This window comes from Chelon labrosus (assembly GCF_963514085.1).
Source record: "Chelon labrosus genome assembly, chromosome: 10".
Lineage (NCBI taxonomy): Eukaryota > Metazoa > Chordata > Actinopteri > Mugiliformes > Mugilidae > Chelon > Chelon labrosus.
The window spans coordinates 1,078,764-1,100,656 of record NC_140360.1 but is presented as its reverse complement, the minus strand read 5'-3'; the positions used below and the strand labels follow the sequence as shown (position 1 = coordinate 1,100,656).

At 44.0% G+C, this 21,893-nt stretch overlaps 1 protein-coding gene across 1 annotated transcript in view; it reads left to right on the top strand.

Annotated features, from left to right (window-relative positions):
- Window positions 1-21,893, top strand: part of LOC311494583 (uncharacterized protein) — a 43,953-nt gene that overhangs the window by 13,127 nt on the left and 8,933 nt on the right. Inside the window, exons 2-4 of the mRNA XM_084553691.1 lie at window positions 9,337-9,492; window positions 9,590-9,706; window positions 10,870-11,043. Coding sequence (XP_084409817.1) covers window positions 9,341-9,492; window positions 9,590-9,706; window positions 10,870-11,043 — 443 coding nt within the window. The 5' untranslated portion in view covers window positions 9,337-9,340. The remainder of the gene's footprint in view (window positions 1-9,336; window positions 9,493-9,589; window positions 9,707-10,869; window positions 11,044-21,893) is intronic.

The window sequence follows — 21,893 nt, the reverse complement described above, 5'->3', positions numbered from 1 at the left end:
AAAGCGTACAGAAACATCCTGGGCCACGGACGATGTGCGAACGCGTCCACTCCCAGCGGAGGATTGTCCTGTGAGCTCAGACTGAACCACAGGTCGCACTGTGCGTTCCCGAGTGCAGCAAACAGATCCACTTCGGCTCTGCCGAATCTGATCCACACCTGGGAAATCAGATCGGAATGGAGGCTCCAGTCCCCCTGACGGGGGCCTCCCCTCGACATGATGTCTGCGCCTCTGTTCAGTTCGCCCGGTATATACGCTGCTCTGATGGACAGACAGTGTGTGTGCGTCCAGCATAAGAGCTGTCTCGCTATATTCAGCAGCCGAGCAGATCGAACCCCCCCTTGACGGTTTATGTATGCCGCTGTAGCCTTGTTGTCTGTGCGAATCAGCACGTGCTGATCGCGCAGCACAGGGGCGAAGTGCTGAACCACTTTCCACACTGTGAGAAGCTCCAGAGCATTTATGTGGAGAGACATGTGAGCTGGCCACCGGCCGCTCACCACCTGAGACAGACACGTCCCCCCCCACCCTGAGAGAGATGCGTCTGTGAACACCGAGATATGTGACGTAGCTCTGCCCAGGGGAATCCCGCCCGACAGGATGCGGGGATTTCCCCAGTAAGCCAAATCGGGACCCACGGAGGGAGGAACGGAGATCATTCTCCTCCGGTGACACACGGGGTCGACGCGTAACCGAATGAACCATCTCTGTAAACGCCTCATGTGGAGGAGACCCAGAGGGACAACCACGTGAGCTGCTGACATCATCCCCAGCAGCCGCATGAGCGACAGCGCTGTCACCACACGGGGAGGCGCGACACGCTGCAACAGGGCTGTCAGAGCAGCCACTCGCTGCTGTGACAGCCGTGCTGTCATGCTGGCAGAGTTCAAGTCCACGCCCAGGTATGTGATGGACTGGGAGGGGAAGAGAGAGCTTTTCTCCCAGTTTATGGTGAAGCCCAGGTTTGACAGATGTGACAGCAACTCTGTCGTTTGCACCAGAGCTTCTTCCTCGGATCGAGCTAACAGCAGTAGATCGTCCAAGTAAAACAGCACTCTCATCCCTCTTTTGTGTAACGGCTGCAGAGCTGTTTCCACACATTTGGAGAAAGTGCGAGGGGCCAGGGAATAACCGAACGGCAGGCGGTTGTACTGATATTGAATCCCCTGGAATGAAAAGCGCAGGAACTGTCTGTGCTTTGGGATGATGGGAACGTGAAAATATGCGTCTTTCAGATCCACTGACACACAGTAATCTCCGAGACGCACACACTCCAGCACTCTCTTGACCGTCAGCATGTGGAAAGGTCTGACCATTATTGATTTGTTGAACAGGGACAGATCCAGAATGGGCCTCATTCCCCCTGTTTTCTTGGGAACCAGAAAATAACGTGAGTAAAACCCCCGGTTTTCCTCCCCGTGAGGAACTCTGGAGATTGCATTTTTCGCCAGAAGTTCCTGCAACTCTGACTGGAGAGCTAGACGCTGGTCCTGAGACGACAGAACCGTCTCCACAATCCCGTTGAAGCGGGGAGGTGGAGAGGCGAACTGCAGGGTGTAACCCCTGTTTATCAGCCTGCTCATCCAGCTGTCCATCACACAAACGCGCTGCCACACCGAGGAGCGCTCGGAGAGCGGGCGTACATTTTCCTGCTTCGCTGCCGTTGTCATGGAAACGAGCTGCGACAGAGCCCTCGCCGCCGTCACGTGAGGCGGGGAAACCCCGGAAGTGACCCATGGGGGGCTGCTGACGAAAGGGCTGAGAGGGAATCCCCGAGAGCTGCGCTGCAGCGGAGGATCTCCCTGAAGCCGCGTTAGACGCACTAACAGCAGTGACTTTACATCGCCGTTTAGTGGGAGAAGGTCCACAAACGCGATGATGCGACATGTCAGTGCACTCGCTCTCTGCTGAGAGAGAGGAGCCGCAGTTTACGGGCAGGTGAGTGTGTGAGTGTGCGTTGTCCACACGAGGCGCACGTGCGGCTCTCGTGGGCTCATTGTCACACAGGTTTCCTTGTGCAGGGGAAAAATCTGTTTGATAAACAGAGGTTGTGTAGTGCTTCAACACTTCGAGACCGGGCTGTCCGCTAACCGGCAGGTTAGGGAGAGCCGGCTCGCTCGTTGTGGGGAACATGTGGGTAACTACAGCTGTGTCAGCAGAGACAGGTGCAGGTTGTTTGTTCGGTAGGATGTTGCTCATTAAGGGGAGATGTTTTTGTTTTATTTCAAAACAATCTGTCCCACTAACGGCAGCGTTAACATCAAGAACATTAACACACATGTCCCCCCCCTCACGTCAGCGTCTCCGGCCCTGCTTATTCGGAGGCTCAAAGGGAGGGTTGGCCCCGCTGTAGCCAGAGTGGGCGGCTTTCGGGGCCTTCTGAAAAGCCTGCCGACCAGCCGAGGAGGGTGGGAAGGGAGGCCGACCCGGTGTGGCGGAGGAAGCCGAGTGGTGAGGTGCAGTTCCCGCAGCTGCAGGAGGTCGCCTCCGGCCCCGACGCTGCTCGTTGTCGTACCGTCCGCCGCCGGGACGGTTCGGACGACGCTCCACAAAGCGCTGCTGGCGCGGAGGAGGCTGGCCCCAGCGCACGTGACGTCTGATGGACTCCGCTTCCTCGGAAGCGGCTTTCATGGAGTCCACCATGGCACGAAAACGCGGCCCAAACAACCCGTCCGGGTGGATCGGAGCCTCCAGGAGTTCTCTTCTGGATGCCTCGGGAATGCGAGTCTGCTCCAGCCACAGGCGGCGGTGCTGCAGAGTCGCCCAGGCGGCCTGTCGGGCCATGCAGACGGCGGAGCAAGCGCAGAGTGTGAGGGCGGCGCTGGCTGCGTTGCTTAGCTCCATGGCTAGCTCGGGAGGCATCCCGGGATCTGCTGCGATCTTCAGAACGCTGGAGAGCAGCAGGGCGATGTTGTTCGTCGCAGCAGATGCTTGGAAGGCACACTGGTGGATCCGGTCTGCCTGCCGAGCGACGTACTGGTCTCTGGGTGCAGGCAGTAAGGGCCGCCGTCCGGCTGCCGTACCGCTGACACCAAAGAAGGTGGTGAGGTTGTCCTCCAGCGGAGGTACCGCCGGGAACCCTCTGTCGCTGAAACCACCGACTTTGGTGATTGGCACATAGGTGGAGACAGGTGCCTTCAGGTTCTTCGGGTCCTCCGCCGCGCCCTCCTGGTACTTCCGGATGGGCGGGAAGAGAGGCCACACGGCGTCTCGCCTGCTCGGCTGAGCGAGGGGAAACACACCGCACATTTCGTCCGGCTGTGCGGACTCTTGAGCCGGCGGAACCGGAAGCTCCCGGCGAGCGGCCGCCTGCTTAATGATGTTTGGCAGCTCTTTAATTAGGCCGCCAATCGATGGCAGGGCGGTGGTGGCAGAGGAAGGGATCCCGGGGACACATCCTGTCCCAGCGTGCTCCAGCTCTTCCGGCTGGGAGAGGAGAGGGACAGGGAAGTCAGCCTGCGAGAGCTCAGACTCGTCCGAGTCCGATAAGTCAGGCGGGTCCAGGACATCCAGGGCCTCCTCCACGGTGTAGGTCTCTCGCAGAGGCCAGACGTCGTCCACCGCCGTGGTGAAGAGTTCAACCCGCCGCCGCTTCTCTTCAGGAGGGAGGAGCGCGCAGTACGGGCAGGAGGACCGCGAGGTCAAGGCCAAGCCAGCGTGCTGGGCTCCCAGGCAGATCCCGCAGCGGGTGTGGAGGTCGAAGCCGGAGACACGGCCATCGCAGGAAGAACACGGCCTGTCCTCGTCCGCCGAGGAGGCTGCCGTCGCCGTCGACATGGTGAGTTCTTGCTAGCTAGCTAGCTTCTTGAAGGGTCTTTAGTTCTCAAAAGTACTTGCAGCTTGGTGGCTGAAAGAAAATGGGAGCTGATTGTATGTTAACACGGGTATTTATACTCCGTCTAGGTGGGGCCCCCTGTGGGTGGGCGTGGACTATTTTTTCTCAGTACTGCGCAGGTGCGCGAGGGATAAACCCAACAGCGATAGCTCTTAGAGGGCGTAGCCTATACGAAATAGAACCTCCAGTGTCTCATCTCAAAGATGCAAATGTTCCCTCTTTCAGGAACATCAGCAGTGAACATAACATGCTGTCTAGAATGGAAGAACAACATGAAATAACATCAATGCTGGTGCAGCAGCAAAGTCTAGCATCACTGCCAAAAAGGGACGTTCAGATCTTTGCTGGCAATCCACTGCAATATCATGCCTTTATGCAGTCATTAGAACAAACACTAGAACAAAAGGCCAACAATGGGGTGGACTGCCTTCACTACCTGGAGCAATACACCAGGGGGCAGCCACAACAGCTGATCCAAAGCTGTCAACATGTGACTGATGGAAATGGATATGCTACAGCAAAGGCTTTGCTCCAGGAACATTCTGGAAATGATCATGTGATTGATCTGATACATGAATAAAATATTGTCATGGGCAGCAATTAAATCAGAGGATGCAAAGGCTTTACAAGCATTCAGCTCTCCCTACTCAGGCCCTGGGTAGTCCGGTCCCCTTTCCCCCCCACTACCACGCCCATGGTCATGAAACGTTTGTGTTGACTCCTCCTCCAAACACCTGGCAGGTAGTTTCCTGGTTTCAGTTTAGTTTCTCTGTCACCAGGATCGTGTCGCAGATATTTTTCTCTCCGTGTCAAACTCTGTCTGAAGGTAATGAAGCAGTTTTGAATGTTTTCTTGGTTAACATCAGATGTCAGCAGCTCAGCTCCAACAGAAGCAGCAGAAATCTGCAGCTCCATAAATTCACGTTAATCTGAGTCAGAGCTGAAAGTCCAGAGTCTGGAGGAGGACTAGTATGAAACTGATCCGCCATTTCTAGTCTCTGCGTGATCAGCGCCAGACCTGCTTCCTAAATATGATTTCAACTTATTTGATTATTTCCATCCATGACACAGTCTTTGAGTTGAAATCTGTCTCTAGAAGTTTGATCTGCTTTTCTAACGGGAAGCGCTGAAAGTAACTAAGTACTTTTACTCAGTATCAGGTCATGTATTTTCCACCTTGACCTTTATACTGTGTGTAATAATCTGGTTTCCTTCATAGATTACCACGATTCCTGACTTGATTCTTGTTCACAACATCCCTCTCTATTACTGTCCAACATTTCAAGTCATTTAACTTTATAATGTGGAAGAAAAATACCTCAAGGCGTCCTGACAGTTCAGTTCTTCATCTTCAAACAGTCATAAAACCCTTTCCTTCATAGGTTTGCTCAGATATTTTCTTGATTCTTGTTCATAGTGACCCTGACTACGACTGTACAATAGTTCAAGTCATTTTATTTTATAACTTGGAAGAAAATCAGTGACAACAAAGTAAGAGAAAGGAGGAAATATTGAAGTTGATCAACTAATATCATCAGACAGGCTCTAGCACAGTTTTGTAGCCCATTAATCATTAATATCTTTAATATTATATTTTACATTGTTGATCCTTGAAGTGGTACAGTTACTTTATTTTTTAGGAATAGTATAAAATGGTCATGTTGATGTTTAGATAATATTCTTTGATAGTTTTTCCTTGATTCTCTTCTTTTTAGCAGACAGGATGAATTTATTGAATGAAGTGACAGTTAAAGACCCCCTGGGATATTCAGGGCAACATTTAGTCTTTGGGAGTTTTTGGCTGAACATGATGTTTAGAAAATAGGAGAAATCCATGATGGAGAGGACTTTGGACAACGTCCTCCTCTCCATGGACATATGCAGACTGTCCAGCCTCAACCCAGGACTGAGCTGAGCAAGCTTTTCGAAAAAGGCACCGGGAGCCACGGACGCATTCAGATTCAGTAGCATGGTGCAACAGATGTGGATGGAGCCAAAGCAGGAGCAGAGTCTGGCCTTTACTGTAGACCACTGATGAGTTTCTGCTACCATTCACTTTGACATTTCTCCCTGAATCATAGAAGGTGGAGTCAGATGAAGTCTAACACAAGTTCCTTTCATCTGGATGCAGATGGTACAGTTCACACCAGCCCATAAAACTTTCCACCACTGTCCTGTACTCTTCCACATCCTATTTAGGGACTGCTTTTTGTCATTGTACCACACCCTATGCTCCAGCGCACTCCACTATTATTAATAATAAGAACAGATTGATGGATAAAGACAGTATATAATTAGCATTGACACAAACTTCAGCACCAACTCCAATCTCCTGCCAGCAGTGGGAACTACTCACATCAGTGTGCTACATATGAAGCAGCCCACCAAGACTCTAGACCTCTCTGATATTCACTTTGTTCTGCTCCTTCTTTGCTGCCTTCATTCCAGATGTCCTGAATGCATTCTTCTTCTCATTTAGGAGCACTTCAATGACTTGGGTGACCCAGGGCTTGACATTTAGCAAACAAGAGAGAGTTTGGACTGGAACAGAGGTGTACACACAGAAATCAAACAGTCTGTCAGTCTATTTGACAAATGAATGAAGTGAATCAATTCAAACTTCAATGACTACACTGAATACAGTCAGATCAGCTGATTATCTCAAGGCTGTAATTAATAAAAAGCTGTAAATATAGAAAGATGGTGTCATGCAGATGGAAAGATTTGATATTTAGCTTCATGACAGAAACCTAATATGAGTCTGATGTTCCACTGGTACAACAGCATGTGGAAAGGTCTGATGCATGGATGTTGATGAAAGTAAATCAATAAAATAGTGATCATTGTGAACAGAGGACATGACACTGGTACTCAGTTTAACAAGATCTGATTTTACATGGATAGTTTCAAATATAGGAGGCTAAAAATATACTTTACTACTGATTCAGATATAATGCAGTAATAGTCAGGGTCACTGTCAACAACAATCAAGACTATATATATATATATATATATATATATATATATATTAAATAAATGTTTATTAAATGTTGAAGATAAAACATGAACATATATGACAGAACAAACAAACAAACATTTGGCTCACACACATATCAAGATTCACATTTATACAGACGAGAGATTCAGGAGGCACATCCCACACAAAGACAACAAACAGATCAGGAAACTAATAATATATATGTATATATGTACACTACCAGTCAAAAGTTTGGACACAGCCTCTCATTTAATGCTTGTTCTTTATTTTCATGATTATTTACGTTGTAGATTCTCACTGAAGACATCAACACTATGAATGAACACATATGGAGTTATATCATTTTTCACCTTCTTAAAGTAATGATGGACTGTTGCTTCTCTTTACTCAGCTGATTGGTTCTTGTCATAATATGAATTCTAACAGTTGTCAAATAGGGCTGTCAGCTGTGTACCAACCTGACTGATGGTCCCAACCCCATTAAGAAGACAAGAAACTCCACAAAGTAACCCTGACAAGCCACACCTGTGAAGTGAAAACCATTTCAGGTGACTACATCATGAAGCTCATTGAGAGAAGTCCAAGGGTTACATTAGATTAGATTAGATTCAACTTTATTGTCATTACACATTTACAGGTACAGAGCAATGAAATGCAGTTTAGCATCTAAGCAGAAGTGCAATAGGCAGTAAGTGCACGTGGCATAAATAGTGTGGTGTATAGTAGTATGGTACAGGTGGTTTTACAGCATATGGACAATATTTACAGATCAAACCTATGTACAGGTGAGACCATATATACAGGTGAATGAGCAGGATATACACAATGATTGAATGAGGTACTATGAACATATTATACAGATGGGATGGATTTGTTCATTAAATGTGAGTAGACTATAAACAGGAACTATAACATCATTTACAATAAAGGAGATGGACAGATGATAAATTAGTTGATACAAAATACAGATAAAGTGAACAATTAAACAGTGAATAAACAATAAGCAGTAGCTACCTAATGTTACTAAACTAATGCAATGTTCAGTATATAGTACTGTACAAACAGATTGTTTAAAGTGTGTGTCTGCAGAGCAGTCCAGTAGTGCAGTGGTGATGGTGTAAAAGTCTTGGTCAGTGAGGGAATGAGGAGTTAAGGGCTGTGAGTGAATTGGTGTGTAGGGGTCAGCAGGGGGAAGTGGGGGGCAGGGGTCAGCGGGGGTCCGAGTTCAGTAAGGTCACAGCTCTGGGGAAAAAGCTATTCCTCAGTCTGCTGGTCCTTGTCTGGAGGCTTCTGAAGCGCCTGCCTGAGGACAGGAGGGACAATAGTCCATGTGCCGGGTGGGAGGAGTCCTTCAGAATACTGAGAGCTCCACGCAGACAACGCTTCTTCTGGACGTCCTCAATGGCAGGGAGTGGAGTTCCTGTGATGCTCTGGGCAGTTTTCACTACCTGCTGTAGTCCTTTGTGCTCCACGACAGAGCAGCTCCCTTACCAGACTGTGACACAGTTGGTTAGGATGCTCTCAATCACACAGTGGTAGAAGTTCACCAGGATGGCTGAAGACAGATGGTTCTTCTTCAGTGTCCTCAGGAAGAAGAGGCGCTGGTGAGCTTTCTTGACCAGGCTGGAGGTGTTGGTGGTCCAGGACAGGTCCTCTGAGATGTGGGTCCCCAGGAACTTGAAACTGGAGACACGCTGGACGTCCATCCTGTTGATGTGAATGGGGTCATGCGTCTTCTTCTCTCCTTCCTGAAGTCCACAATGAGCTCCTTGGTCTTGCTGGTGTTAAGGAGCAGGTTATTGTCGGCGCACCATGTGGCCAGGTGCTGTACCTCTTCTCTGTAGGCTGTCTCATCGTTGGTGGTGATGAGACCAATCACGGTGGTGTCGTCTGTGAACTTGATGATGGAGTTGGATCCATGCACAGGTCTGCAGTCATGGGTGAAGAGGGAGTAGAGAAAGGGGCTCAGCACACAGCCTTGTTTGCAGCGCTGTCAACAAAGCAAAGGGTGGCTACTTTGAGGACTCTAAGATATGAATCATATTTAGAGTTAGTTCACACTTTTCTGTTTACTACATGATTCCATATGTGTTCATTCATAGTGTTGATGTACCGTAAGGTAACGAGTAGACGCGCAAGAAAAATCGGACCACGACTGAAATGACTAATTTTCTGCAAATGACCTCCAGCCTCATTAAAACACATCTTAATACGATCATTATGACTCCACTGCTATAGAAACCTTTTTTTTTTTTACCAGCTTTCTACACGATATACACATTTCTATCTAGAATATAGAAGAGTTTAAAACATGGAATGGACATGAGATATGTTGTGTTCATATGTAAATCTATGTCTGATATCTAGAGTTTTCTATCTAGAAGGTAAATCTATTAAAGACTCAAGTGGTGTTTCTTGTCACCTCCTCAGTATATGAATGAAAACATATTAGTGTGAGATTGTGTTTCTCCTGGTCCCACTGTGCTACATATCTGTGTTTCAGCAGCATGGACCAGAGAGAGGACAGACTGGAGGGACCTGGACCTGGACTTGGACTTGGACTTGGACCTGGACCTGGACCTGGATCTGTAGCCAGCTCTGTGTCATTGAAAAGCGACGAGTCAATGGAAATTTTTACTGATTTTAAACAGAGTCAAAGGTAAGTTGTTAATATTTCATCAGAATTAAAGGATTTTAATCAAAGAGAATTTTCCTGAATAATTGATCTAATTTAATCAGTGATGTTTTTCTATCAGGACCCGTCAGAGACCAGAGTCTGATCACCATGAACCCAGCTTTGCGTCCTTGAAGAGCTTCTGGTCCAAGGAGATTACTGCAGAGTTTAAAGGGGGACGTGGCTCTGGTCCAGAGAGGTAAAGTGTCAGTAAATCTGTCTGACTTGAGGAGCTGATGGTTCTACTTTCAGATTCAGACTCAGAAAACTTTATTTGTCCTCGGGGGACAATTTAAGACACAAGTGAGCAGCATGACGTGGAAGAACAAGACACTTTTAAGGAACAAGAAACAAAAACTAGAACAATAGAAATGATCTCCAGATAACTAAGCATTAAATCAGCTGGTGCCCACTTACTGCTTCAAACTTTTCAGTGACACTCCTGCAGACTTTTTACCTTCCTCTTGTGATTTTATTGTGGATAGTTTTAACACTAGAAGTCCCAGAGAGCAGCCATTTGGCTTTTCTACCTATAAAACCCAGAGGGCAGCCGATCGGCTGGAAGGCTTTTAGCTAATATCCTAAATCACCTGTGAACCCTCCTTTTGTTATGAAAACCAGGCAATCACTGGGGCACCACAGGAGGGGACATGCTGAGCCACTTCAAGGATGTCCAGATGTTTGTCTCATCCAGATGTCCTCATGATGGGATCAGATTAGGGTTGCCAACCGTCCCTTGAAAGACGGAATCGTCTCGTATTTAGAAACAAAAGTGCGCGTCCCGTATTGAGTTGAAACAGGACGCACTTTGTCCCGTATTACCGTGAGAATCCAAAATAGTGTGTAAAATGTCAATGGAATGAATGAATAACAGGACGCTTTATATGAACATTTACGGTAAACTTATTCCCAGGCCGTCTCCTGCTCTGTGACCAATGAGCTGACAGCAGGAATCCCTCTCATCTCATTGATCGAGGTACTGTTGCTTGTGAAGAAGATACCAGAAGACAACAAAGCAACAACTTTTCCTCACACTTTCTGTTTGCACTTTTCTTATTGCACTATTACAAGAGGAATGTTCTGCTTTCTATTGTTTTATATTAATTTATACAGTTTTAAGTTAAGCAGGACAGGTTTCTGTTTTATTCTGTTCATCTGCACATTCAACTAAACAAAGGTCTGAGAGAGATGATGAGAATGATTGTTTCCTGTCAATCACAGTCAGAGAAGATGAGCTGAACCACTGATGTGGAGACAAAATGTCCAACAGGATGTGTCCAACTGTCCACTCATCAAACCCATCATGTTCATAGAAATGTCTTCTTCCATTATAACAGATTTTATTTATTTGTCTCATGACAGACTTGTTCACTGTGGACTCTCAGAGAGTCACTGTGAAGTCGTGGCCTCAGCTCTGAAGTCCAACCCCTCCCATCTGAAACATCTGGACCTGAGTCAAAACAACCTGGAGGATTCAGGAGTGAAGCATCTGTCTGCTGGACTGGAGAGTCCAAACTGTAAACTGGAGACTCTGAGGTCAGTTTTCATTTATTTTCTTCTCAGGCTTCTGAAGAATGGAGAACCAGTTTAGATGAGTTCTCTTGTCAGGACTGTCAGATAGAAAAGGAGCTCAAAGAGTTTAAATGAAGGAGCATCATGTTCCTGAACATCAGCAGGTATCTCCTCAGTCATCAGACGTGCACAGGTACGGGCTATTGTTGCTCAGGAAACAGCCCGTTTGCCCTTAGTAGCTGAGCTGCCCCTCTGGAGAGAGTGCCTTTTTTTTTTTGCTGTTGTGTCTCCATCAATACAATGAGCCCATAACTGGTAAAGTAGAAGTGTTCATTCATTCATTCATCAGCTGTAACAGCTTGTTCCTGTGGTTGAACAGGAAGTGATAACGTGATCACCAGAGGTGGGAAGTAACGAAGTACAAATACTTTGTTACTGTACTGAAGTAGATTTTTCAGGTATCTGTACTTTACTTGAGTATTTCTTTTTCTGATGACTTTTTACTTTTACTACATGTAGCTGTCGCTTGGAATTAATGAAAAGTGGAGAGTTCCGTACTGGTGCTTAAATGTCTTTTCCATTTCCGTACACCGTGAAACTTCGAAACATTTTTACGTTATAACTTCCCGAAAAACTACACAAACATATCAAACAAACTTCTAGAGCGCGTTTTTTTCCCTGCAGCGGGTGGTTGTGGTTGTGGTACGCCCACAAGCCGTGCGAGTTATTCGTGTATTGCAGTTTGGCTGGCGGTCAGTGTTGGTCAAGTTACTTGGAAAAAGTAATTAGTTACTGATTACTGATTACTTATCCAAGAAAGTAATCCAGTTACTTTACTGATTACTTGTTTTAAAAAGTAATTAGTTACTTTAATAATTACTTTACTTAGTTACTTTTCAAAAACACACCAGCTATACACAACCTGAATATGCTTTTTTAAAACTTGTTTTTATTAGTTTCAATCTTAACTATTCACATTGCATCAAAGAAAAAAAATAAATTAAATGCAACAGTCTCTGATTTAAAGAAAATAGTTGAACAATTTATATCTCTGCATATTCCAGCACATAAAATAAAATTCTTTTTGGTGTGTACTCCTTCATTTGAATAGATGTAAATAAAATACAGCAATAAAATAATTAAAACCAAAGTCTATTAACATTTACATCTTTTAACAGTTGAAGTGCAGAGAGGAGTAATGCGTTTACCAAAACAGAAAATGCTGTTGCATGCCACATTCAGGCTGTTCTAATGTCAAAGAAGAGTATGTGTTTGAACTGTGTGTGTGCGGAAGGATGTGTTTCTCTGAGTGGATGTGAATGTCAGTGTGTGTGTGTGTGTGTGTGTGTGTATGGAAGGGACTGCCTCTATGTGTGTGTGGGATTGAGGTTTGCTTCTACGTGTATGTGATGTGTATGTAGAAGGATTTGTTACTGTGTGTGTGTGCGTGTGTGTGGAGGGGATCTGACCCCTGTCATATATCTGCAGGTTCATGGAACCCCAGCAATCTTCAGGCAAGCGGAAAAGTGTGTGTGTTAGTCCAGTCTCAAGGCCCTATGTTTTTTTGTTTTCCTTCGGAGTGAAACAGTGGTTATACCGCATCAGCAGAAGCTTTTCAAACCTCCCATCAGAGATCCTGTTCCTTTTTGGGGAAAGCACCAATCCACCCAAACTGAACAGCCGTTCCACTGGTGCACTGGATGGAGTTGGAGAGTTGTATTTCATGTACATCTTTTTGAGGTTTGGGAACTGATTTAGAATCTCAAGCTCATACCCAGACCTTAAATAGTCAGTTACTTCTTTTTCTGCTGAGAAGCTTTCTGTGGGTTGGTTCTCAAAATCAAAAAAGTCCATTTCAGCTGGGCTGGCTGGCAGTTGGGACACATTAGCATTGTCAGCTGCAGGAGCAACTTTACGACACTCTGTTATCAGAAGCTCCTTCACATGCTCTCTCCTACGCTCATCTCTCAGCCATCTAAGTTTGAACTTGGGACAAGTGGCCGCTGCAAGAAGTCCCTCTTGGCTATCCAGTGCAGGATCAAAACGAATCTTGATGGCCTGTAAATACGATATAAATAAGAATATATTTATTTTTCTCTATAATCTGCTATTTTAATTATTCTGTGAGCTTTACTGACCTAAACCATCTCATGCGCTATCAATACTGTATGAGATTTAATTATCGTTGAGGTTATTTTGACCTCTTTATTTTAATCTTCTGTGGATGTTATGATTAATATTCATGATTAATGATGATCAATATCCCTGATATTGAACTGAAATTTATCTTTTATCATTTTAGTAATCGTACTCACTGCTTAAAACAAACAAAGTGTAACATCTGCCCACCATGAATGGTATAATAAATTCAAAATAACCACCCAAATCAATGATCAAATAATAATCTTACCTTTACAATGGCATCTGGAAGGCTGGTTGTCATTCTGGAGAGGTCATCTTTCAGGGCAAGTGTCTTTGACATCAGGCTTGTGAGTGTTGGTAGTAAAGTCCCATAGGTGCACTCATCCCCTTGGAAGATGTCGAGTGCTACTGTCAAGGGCTTCGTCACGGTGCAGTATTCTTGCAAAAATAGGTACTCCCTTTCATTAAGGCACTGATTCCCAGTTTTACACACAGGGGATTCAGCTCGTTCATGGGAATTGTGATGATTCTGGAAATGGCCTCATACAGGGAATTCCACCTTGTGGATGTGGGTACCATTAGCTTCCTGCGGCTGACTTCCTCCACCTGTTCAGAGGCCATTGTTGATCGACTTGCTTTGGTCCAGAGAGCAGTGCATTTTGCAATACTACTCCTATATACAGCCTTGGTGTCTGCACAGGAATTTAGATGTTTGTCAACATCGCTTGTTGAAACCAGATTAATTGTGTGTGATGCACATCTGTAGTGTGGAGGGAGGCTAAACTGTCCATCACCAGATGAAAGAGCTTCTGTGACATCTGTAAAAGTTGGTTCCTCGTCATCACCTGCTTCATCATTTTCAGATTCAGACTCCGAATTACAGGGTTGACATACTCTGAATGCTTTGGCAAAATTTGATGCATTATCCGTTACAGTGGCAACAACTTTGCTATGCAGTCCATATGATGAATGAATTTCTTCAATCTCTGCTCCAATTACATCATAGGTGTGCCTGCCTCTAATTCTTTTACATGCTAGCGCGGCCTTGTTGCGCTGTAAAGTGGAATTAATCCAGTGAACCGTCACTCCCATAAAACTTTTATTATTCATTGTCCAGATGTCAGCAGTAGTGGAAACAAAGTCTACATCTCTGAGTGCAGCCTTCAAATTAGCCTCCATTATGTCGTATTCTCTCTCAAGGTATCCTGCAAATGACTTTCTCTGCGGCAGCTTGACACCGCTTTTGATAGGTATTTTCTTTCGATGCGTCGGAATGAATCAGAGTCTACGGTGGAAATGGGCAACATCTCCTCGACAATATAGCCAGCGACAAGCTTCTTCAGTTCAGCGCCACTAAGTCCTGTCGCTCTTAAGTCTATTTTCACCTGTTTAGCAGGAGAGGGGCCCTCTGTTGCTGCAGCGGTGATGTCGGGATCTGGGGGTGTCTCAATGAGTTTCACATTCCTGTGCCGGCTTGCTAGGTGCTTGCTCAGATTTGAGGTGGAATTTTTCGCTGTAGACAACATTTTTCTTCCCACGCAGAGTGTACAGCGGACGCTAATGTTTTTGTCATCTTTTACCGAGTCAAACTCAAAGTAATGTCTGAACTTCCATGAATTAAATGCTCCATGTTTGCGCTCTCTCCCGCACTCCATGTCTTGCACACGTGTGTCTGTTGTTTACATCTACGTCGCGCCGCTGTACGTCATTGTCACGAGACAGTCTCACAAAGCAAAATCCATACGGCAAAATCCCAAATTATTTTATTGTCTATGGCAAAATCATGGTTTAGTAACGTAGTAACGAAGGCTGCTTGCAGGAAAGTAAAGGTAATCTAATTACTGTTAAATGCAATTTACTTTACTCGTTACTTGAAAAAAGTAATTGGATTACAGTAACGCCTTACTTATAACGCGTTACTGCCCATCACTGCTGGCGGTTATGTTGCCCGCATACAGCCTTCCATGGCCGAAACTGGTATTACGCATTGACTGTATATACTATAGAGAGCCGAAGTCCCGCCCCCTCTACTTCCGGGTTATGGGACCTATCTTTCGAAAAAATATGAACGGCAGTCTATGGCGAAAGATAAATTATTTTCTGGTCCCGATCGACTTGTGCCTTGGATTATACTATACATATGTTGTTTTTCAGAATAAAAAATGATTTTACATGTCAAGAATGTCACAGTTTGTCTCAAGATAGTTCGGTAAAACGCTATGGAAAACACGTAATTAAACGAACTACAAGTCCCGCATGCTGGCGCATACAGGACCGACCAAAACTCCCTTCGTGTAACTACAGCTCTCGACATGACCCGATTTATAATGATTGTCACCTCGTTTGATGCTTCTGCCTTCGTCCTGGAAGAAGACGGTAAAGCTCAACAAGGAGACAGCCATAGTTCTCTAGGGATCTCTAGAGAGATGTAGTTCACTAAGCGATCTCATACAAAACCTAATGTTGTTCAGCTTATTTACGTCAAATAATTTATCTCTTGATGTGAAAAATTATCTTTTAAATTCACACACATCATATGTGAAATTCATGCCGCAATTCGATCGGGACCAGAAAATAATTATTATCTCCCCATAGACTGCCGTTCATATTTTTTCGAAAGATAGGTCCCATAACCCGGAAGTAGGGGGGCGGGACTTCGGCTCTCTATGGACAAACCCTTCGTGACGTCACCCATTGGTTTCTGAATTCAAAAATGAAGCCTGTAGTGGGCGGAGACTTCGGTCGCCATGTTGGATTTGCTTTACTCCGCCCACACTCGGATACTCCAAATATGGACATGGGCGTCGTGTTGGGGCGGAGCTAAGGCAGCCTGGACGCTGAAACCCGCCCACTCAACTCTCCGCTACCGTGTTAGCTCAGGCTACCGAGCTAGGCTAACCGCTATCCGCGGTGCTAGCAGCCGGCTAACACGGCAAAGCGGCCAACTCCCCCTTTTTCCTCACCCGTCCTCCCAGCACCCCAGCTCACCTTGCTGGAGGTAAGTTCACCAGAAGATATATAACACTCGAAATAATCAGTTATGTCTTAATTTTAGTTATACACAACAAAATAAATAAAGGTAGTAACTTGGTTAAATTACAGCTGTAGATTTTGTCGAGTATTGCAGAACTTTGTCAAGTTGTCGTAAAACATTTACTCAAAACACCAACGAACCTGAATCAAATGACTTCACCGTTAAACTTTAAGTTATATTTTTATTAAATAATTAATATTTCGAACAACTTTAGTGGATTATGTTCCTTGAATATGTTTACTATCGTTAATAAACATTGTTGGTGCTGGCTGCTGTTTAAAGCTCTTACCATAAATGACATTATGATCTGAAAAAGACAGGTACATTTATATTTATTACAAGATGATTCTTTCAGTAACTAGTTAATATATGTACTGGTATGTATTATTTTTTTTACCCTTCAAATGTGACATAATAATTTTGTTAACTTATACTTTTTTCCCTTCCACAGATACAGTGTGGATAATTGGGCCTAGAGAGCTGTGATCACCATGGAAACAACCTCAGTCTGCTGGACGTCCTCATCTGTTGGTTTGTCTGGGTGGACTACAGTGGAAAGGCCTTCCTCCTTTTTTTTCCTCTTTTTTTTTTCCTATAGCAAATATTTTTAAATATTGCATTAAAATCCTGTTTGTATTTACACTCCTTTTGTCTTTCATGCTTACTGTAGATCTTTCACAAACGTCGCTGTTAATCTGAAAGTTAAAAAATAACAGACAATGGTGTTCAACACATGAGATAGAATACAGAATTGTAGTTTATGTAGCTGAGCTAACGCGCTTGTTTTGTTAAGCCAAACACCAATGCTTGCTAATTAGTGCGAACATATTTAGAATAAAACCAGTGTTTCACTCACCGAAAAAAATGAAGAGCAGATTTCTTTGAAGGTCTGTTAGAACTCAAGGCGGGAACGCCCTTAATTATGCAGAATTTTAAACCTTAATAAAAAATAAACGAACACGTTAGAAAAAAAATCACCCCCATACAGTTGTCACGAATAGTGAAATAAGACATTGAGACTAAAACCGTTTTTTGTACCAGGCTGTAAACATGTTTAATATTGCTGTAAAGTTAGGCATTTTAACATGGGGGTCAATGGGGATTTGCTCCCTTTTGGAGCCTCAAGCGGTCGCTCGATGAACTGCAGTTTTTTGCACTTCCGCATTGGCTTCAATTTTCAGACCCGGAGGTTGCCGCCTGTTATTACGACACCTGTTACACATAGAACCTTTAAAAAAATGAAATAGTAATGAATAATAAATAGAGTAATTCGTAAATATGTGTAGTATATGTGTAGCCCTGTATAAATCATTTAGGTTACAGTGCATAAGAAAAATGAATACAGCATAATTTAATGTTGTATTGAAAGTTCATGATCTTTGAAAGAGGAAGTTCATAATATTAAAATGGTTAAAATATATACACTTTAATAAATTAGACTATTTACAGTTAAAAGAATAAATATAAAATCTTTTAGTTCATCAAGTTTATATAAAATATCTGTGATGTGATAAAATGAGAGATAAAAAGTAGTGTTTACGTGTGTAACCTAACCTGTTAGCTGTCATACGTCAATCATTTCATTCCTGTGTTGTCATTGGTTATCAAAGTCACGAGCCCATCAGAGTCAATGAATTGTGTAAGTGAGGGACTAATGGTGCAGGTTAGTGTGATGTGTAGTGAGCATGCAACAAGAGAGACAGACGCTATGGACCAGAGAGCTAAGACGGAGGCATGGTGGTGTGGGGAGCATTTAAGTTTAGTGGTGGAGGTTGACTACTCGTTGGTCCTGATATAAACTTCTGTGTGACCTGAAGAGGTGAATATGATGCGTCTGCTTGTATCTTGTTCTATATCTAACTGTTCTAGTGTAAAGGGTTAGGGTTAGAGTTCTAGTTTTCAGGCCCCACCGCACACAAGCTTCATCAACAGGCCTGCAACGGTTCAAATCTCATTAATAGAGTGTGTTTTATAAATGAATGTGTGTGGGCCACAGGTTAATATTGAGTTTAGAGTTGTGAATTAAAGCACACTGTTTTAAAGGTGACTTGAAGATCCTAAAGAGATCAGAGTTAGTTTGAAGAGTATCTTACAAATAGTTTGTTCTTGAAGTTAAAGGAAAGGTGTGAAACCAAGAGAACCTGTGAATTTTATTTTGAAAACCTCTTTATTTACATATTGCATTTTATTTTTACTGGACAATCAAAACCTTTACATTTTATTTCATGTAGTAAATAAATACCTGAGGAGGAGGATTATTGCATTTAAAGTAGAGTTGTGGTCATTTATTAAAGTAACCTATATTATTAGAGTTACATACGTTATAAAAGTGACATATAAAATAGTTGTATCTTTCTACAAGGAGCCCAGGCCCAGTCTCATAGTATTAACCACTCTAGCTTTTATTAAGCACTAGCTTTTATTAAGCACTCTAACTACATGGGACCTGGGTTACATATGTTTTAGTTCAAACTGTTATTAAAAGTGTTAAAATAACATTTCATGAAGGTTAAAATAGTTTGATGAATGGGTTAAAAATGTAATAAATAAGTTTGAAATGTTTTTTAAAAGACACAGAAGTGCATTATTAAATCTTTCATTTTATTTTGAAAGAGCTCATGGTGAGAGAGGAAGTACCAATGGAGAAAGAAGGTAATAGAGAGGCGAAGTCCCACCCCCCTACTTCCGGGTTATGGGACCTATCTTTCGAAAAAATATGAACGGCAGTCTATGGAGAGATGATAATTATTTTTTGGTCCCGATCGAATTGTGGCATGAATTTCACATATGATGTGTGTGAATTTAAAAGATAATTTTTCACGTCAAGAAATTAATTATTTGACGTAAATAAGCTGAACAACATTAGGTTTTGTATGAGATCGCTTAGTGAACTACATCTCTCTAGAGATCCCTAGAGAACTATGGCTGTCTCCTTGTTGAGCTTTACCGTCTTCTTCCAGGACGAAGGCAGAAGCATCAAACGAGGTGACAGTCATTATAAATCGGGTCATGTCGAGAGCTGTAGTTACACGAAGGGAGTTTTGGTCGGTTCTGTACGCGCCAGCATGCGGGACTTGTAGTTCGTTTAATTACGTATTTTCCATAGCGTTTTACTGAACTATCATGCGACAAACTGTGACATTCTTGACATGTAAAATAATTTTTTATTCTGAAAAACAACATATGTATAATCCAAGGCACAAGTCGATCGGGACCAGAAAATAATTTATCTTTCTCCATAGACTGCCGTTCATATTTTTTCAAAAGATAGGTCCCATAACCCGGAAGTAGAGGGGGCGGGACTTCGGCTCTCTATACTGGTCCCTGATTGGTCAAAGGTGTATGATTGGTGGGGTCAGACCGGAAGAGAGAGTGAGTGTAAAAATGAACTAGAGAATGAACGAGAACGAGAGACGATCGGAACGAGCGCCGACGAGTCACCTGGCAGTAATGTAATGTAATGAGATAAAGTGGTAGTTTCAGTATCTAGAGGACTGTCTGCTCCACATTCTGGACCTGGACAGCTGAGCTACGCCTGATTGGGGACAACTAGAGACATTTCTGCTCCAAGTTTCTTTGGAGTTGTGCACGTTTCGCTAGCTTCTTCTTGTCATTAGCATTCGCTAGCTAAGTGAATGGAGCATTAGCCGCTGCGTAGCTAAAGCAGCTAACTCTGTGGCTGAGCCTTGCTGTTTCTACACGGGACCGTGAGGATTTATCTGGAACACTGCCGGTACCGGGACAAGTTGTCGGTCGGACGTCGTCTCAGGCGGGTTGCCTGTGGAGACTCCATCTTTCTTTCACCTGTCTGCTTCCATATTGGGCCATTACCTTCAGCCTCGCCCTTTCATCACAGACTCGGACTGGATCAACTTCATTTAAATCACCAGTGTGGGAACACTTTGGTTTCCCGGTGCAACATAACGGTGATGGCACGCGAGTGGTGGACCGGACAAAGACTGTCTGCCGACGATGTTTGGCGGAGGTGCGGTACGTCGCTGGAAACACATCAAACATGCTAACGCACATAAGACGGCATCACCCCGATATGTCTGTCACTGGTGCGAGGAAACAAAACGTGTGTGCAACAAGTTAGTTGAGTTAGTTTCTTCTAATCAAGTTACCAAAGTTGCCAGTTGCTACCTGACTGCCTCAGTTTATCTACAAGAAATTGTGCTTTTTCTTTTCCTCTGTATGAACAAAATGAATGAATGGTATGAGAACCCTCCTAATGCATTTGTTGGATGTTTGATTCTAGTTTTTACTATTAGAACAGGAGGTGGTTTTTAGTTCTTTCACTCTATTGGTGTCTGTTCAAAATCATTTTTATTTATTTTATTTTTTTACGGCTTTAAAGGGCAGGTATTTGATCCGTTCCTTTAGTTGCAGCAGTCACCTTTGCTAAGCCGTTGTTGAGCTAACGCAATTCAACGGTAACATCCAAAACGGTCTTATCCACTCCACAGCACACCCGAACGAATAAATTAAAATGTCTGACTATCGATGTACATGTCTGTGTTGACAGAATAATTTTAGAAATTAAACCAACCTTGCATTTTCAATGATAAAACATTTTGAGGGACTAGTTTCTCAGCAGCAGCGGATTTTTACTTTACGTGTTAGTAGTAGTGCGTACGTCATTTAGCTCCTCCTCCAAACTATTGACGAACTCGTCAGTCTCGTGGTTGCCATGGCGACCGCTCAGCATATCGGTGCGGCAGCGCGGCGCTCTGCTACAAGCGTTAGAGAACTAAATACTAAAATATGTTAACGGAGATCCTGACACAGAGACGCAGTAACTCTGTACCAGTTAGCAGACAGTTAGCACACACGGCTAACAGAAAACTAACTAAATGACAACACCACTGCAGCTAAACACCAGTCTGTTAGCATACACGCTAACATACAGACACGCTGAAAGTGACCGTTAGCCAAATAACAGCAGCATGTATAACACGGTATTAGCATTAGCATGCTAACTTAGCCCCGTGGCCCACTGTCCTAAACAACCAATCAAACCACAATAGTCTAATAAAGTCGGCTATGCCCATGAACTGAACATCTTCTGGCAAAATCATTGACCATTATTGTTAGATTCAGTGTTGGTGTGTGTGAGACAGACATGTGTTTTGGACATTTATGGAAATACGGAACAAATCGCGTCCCGTAGTGGTTCAATACGGGGCGCAACATTTAATTGCCAATTAAGGGACGATTCCGTATTTTACGGGACGGGTGGCAACCCTACCTGAGAACAACCGACTGTGCATAATTGCTAAGTGGCTAATATTTTCGGGAGGTTCATAAAATAAATTTGGGTCGCACATAAATTGACAGGGTCGGTCGGCAACCGGAACCACACATATTTTTTTATGCCTTAGTGTCAGTCAGACTGCTGAAGCTTCATATTAGTGTCAGCTGAACAGTGGAGTTGTGTTAGGAAGAGACCACTTCACAGTCAGTGTGGACAGTAGGAATCTGAAGAACTCTGTAATGTCCATATGACATGTGACTGTTGTTGGAAGACACACTTGAACATGTCAACTTGTCCTTTAACATTTGAATGACACAAACCTCCTGAGACACCAAATCCAGGAAGAAGAAGGTCCTGGAATCAAAGAACTAATCAACAGTTTGTAGTCCAACATGTGTGAGGAGGAGATATTGATCCTGTATTGAGGTCAGCAGCATCTTAGTG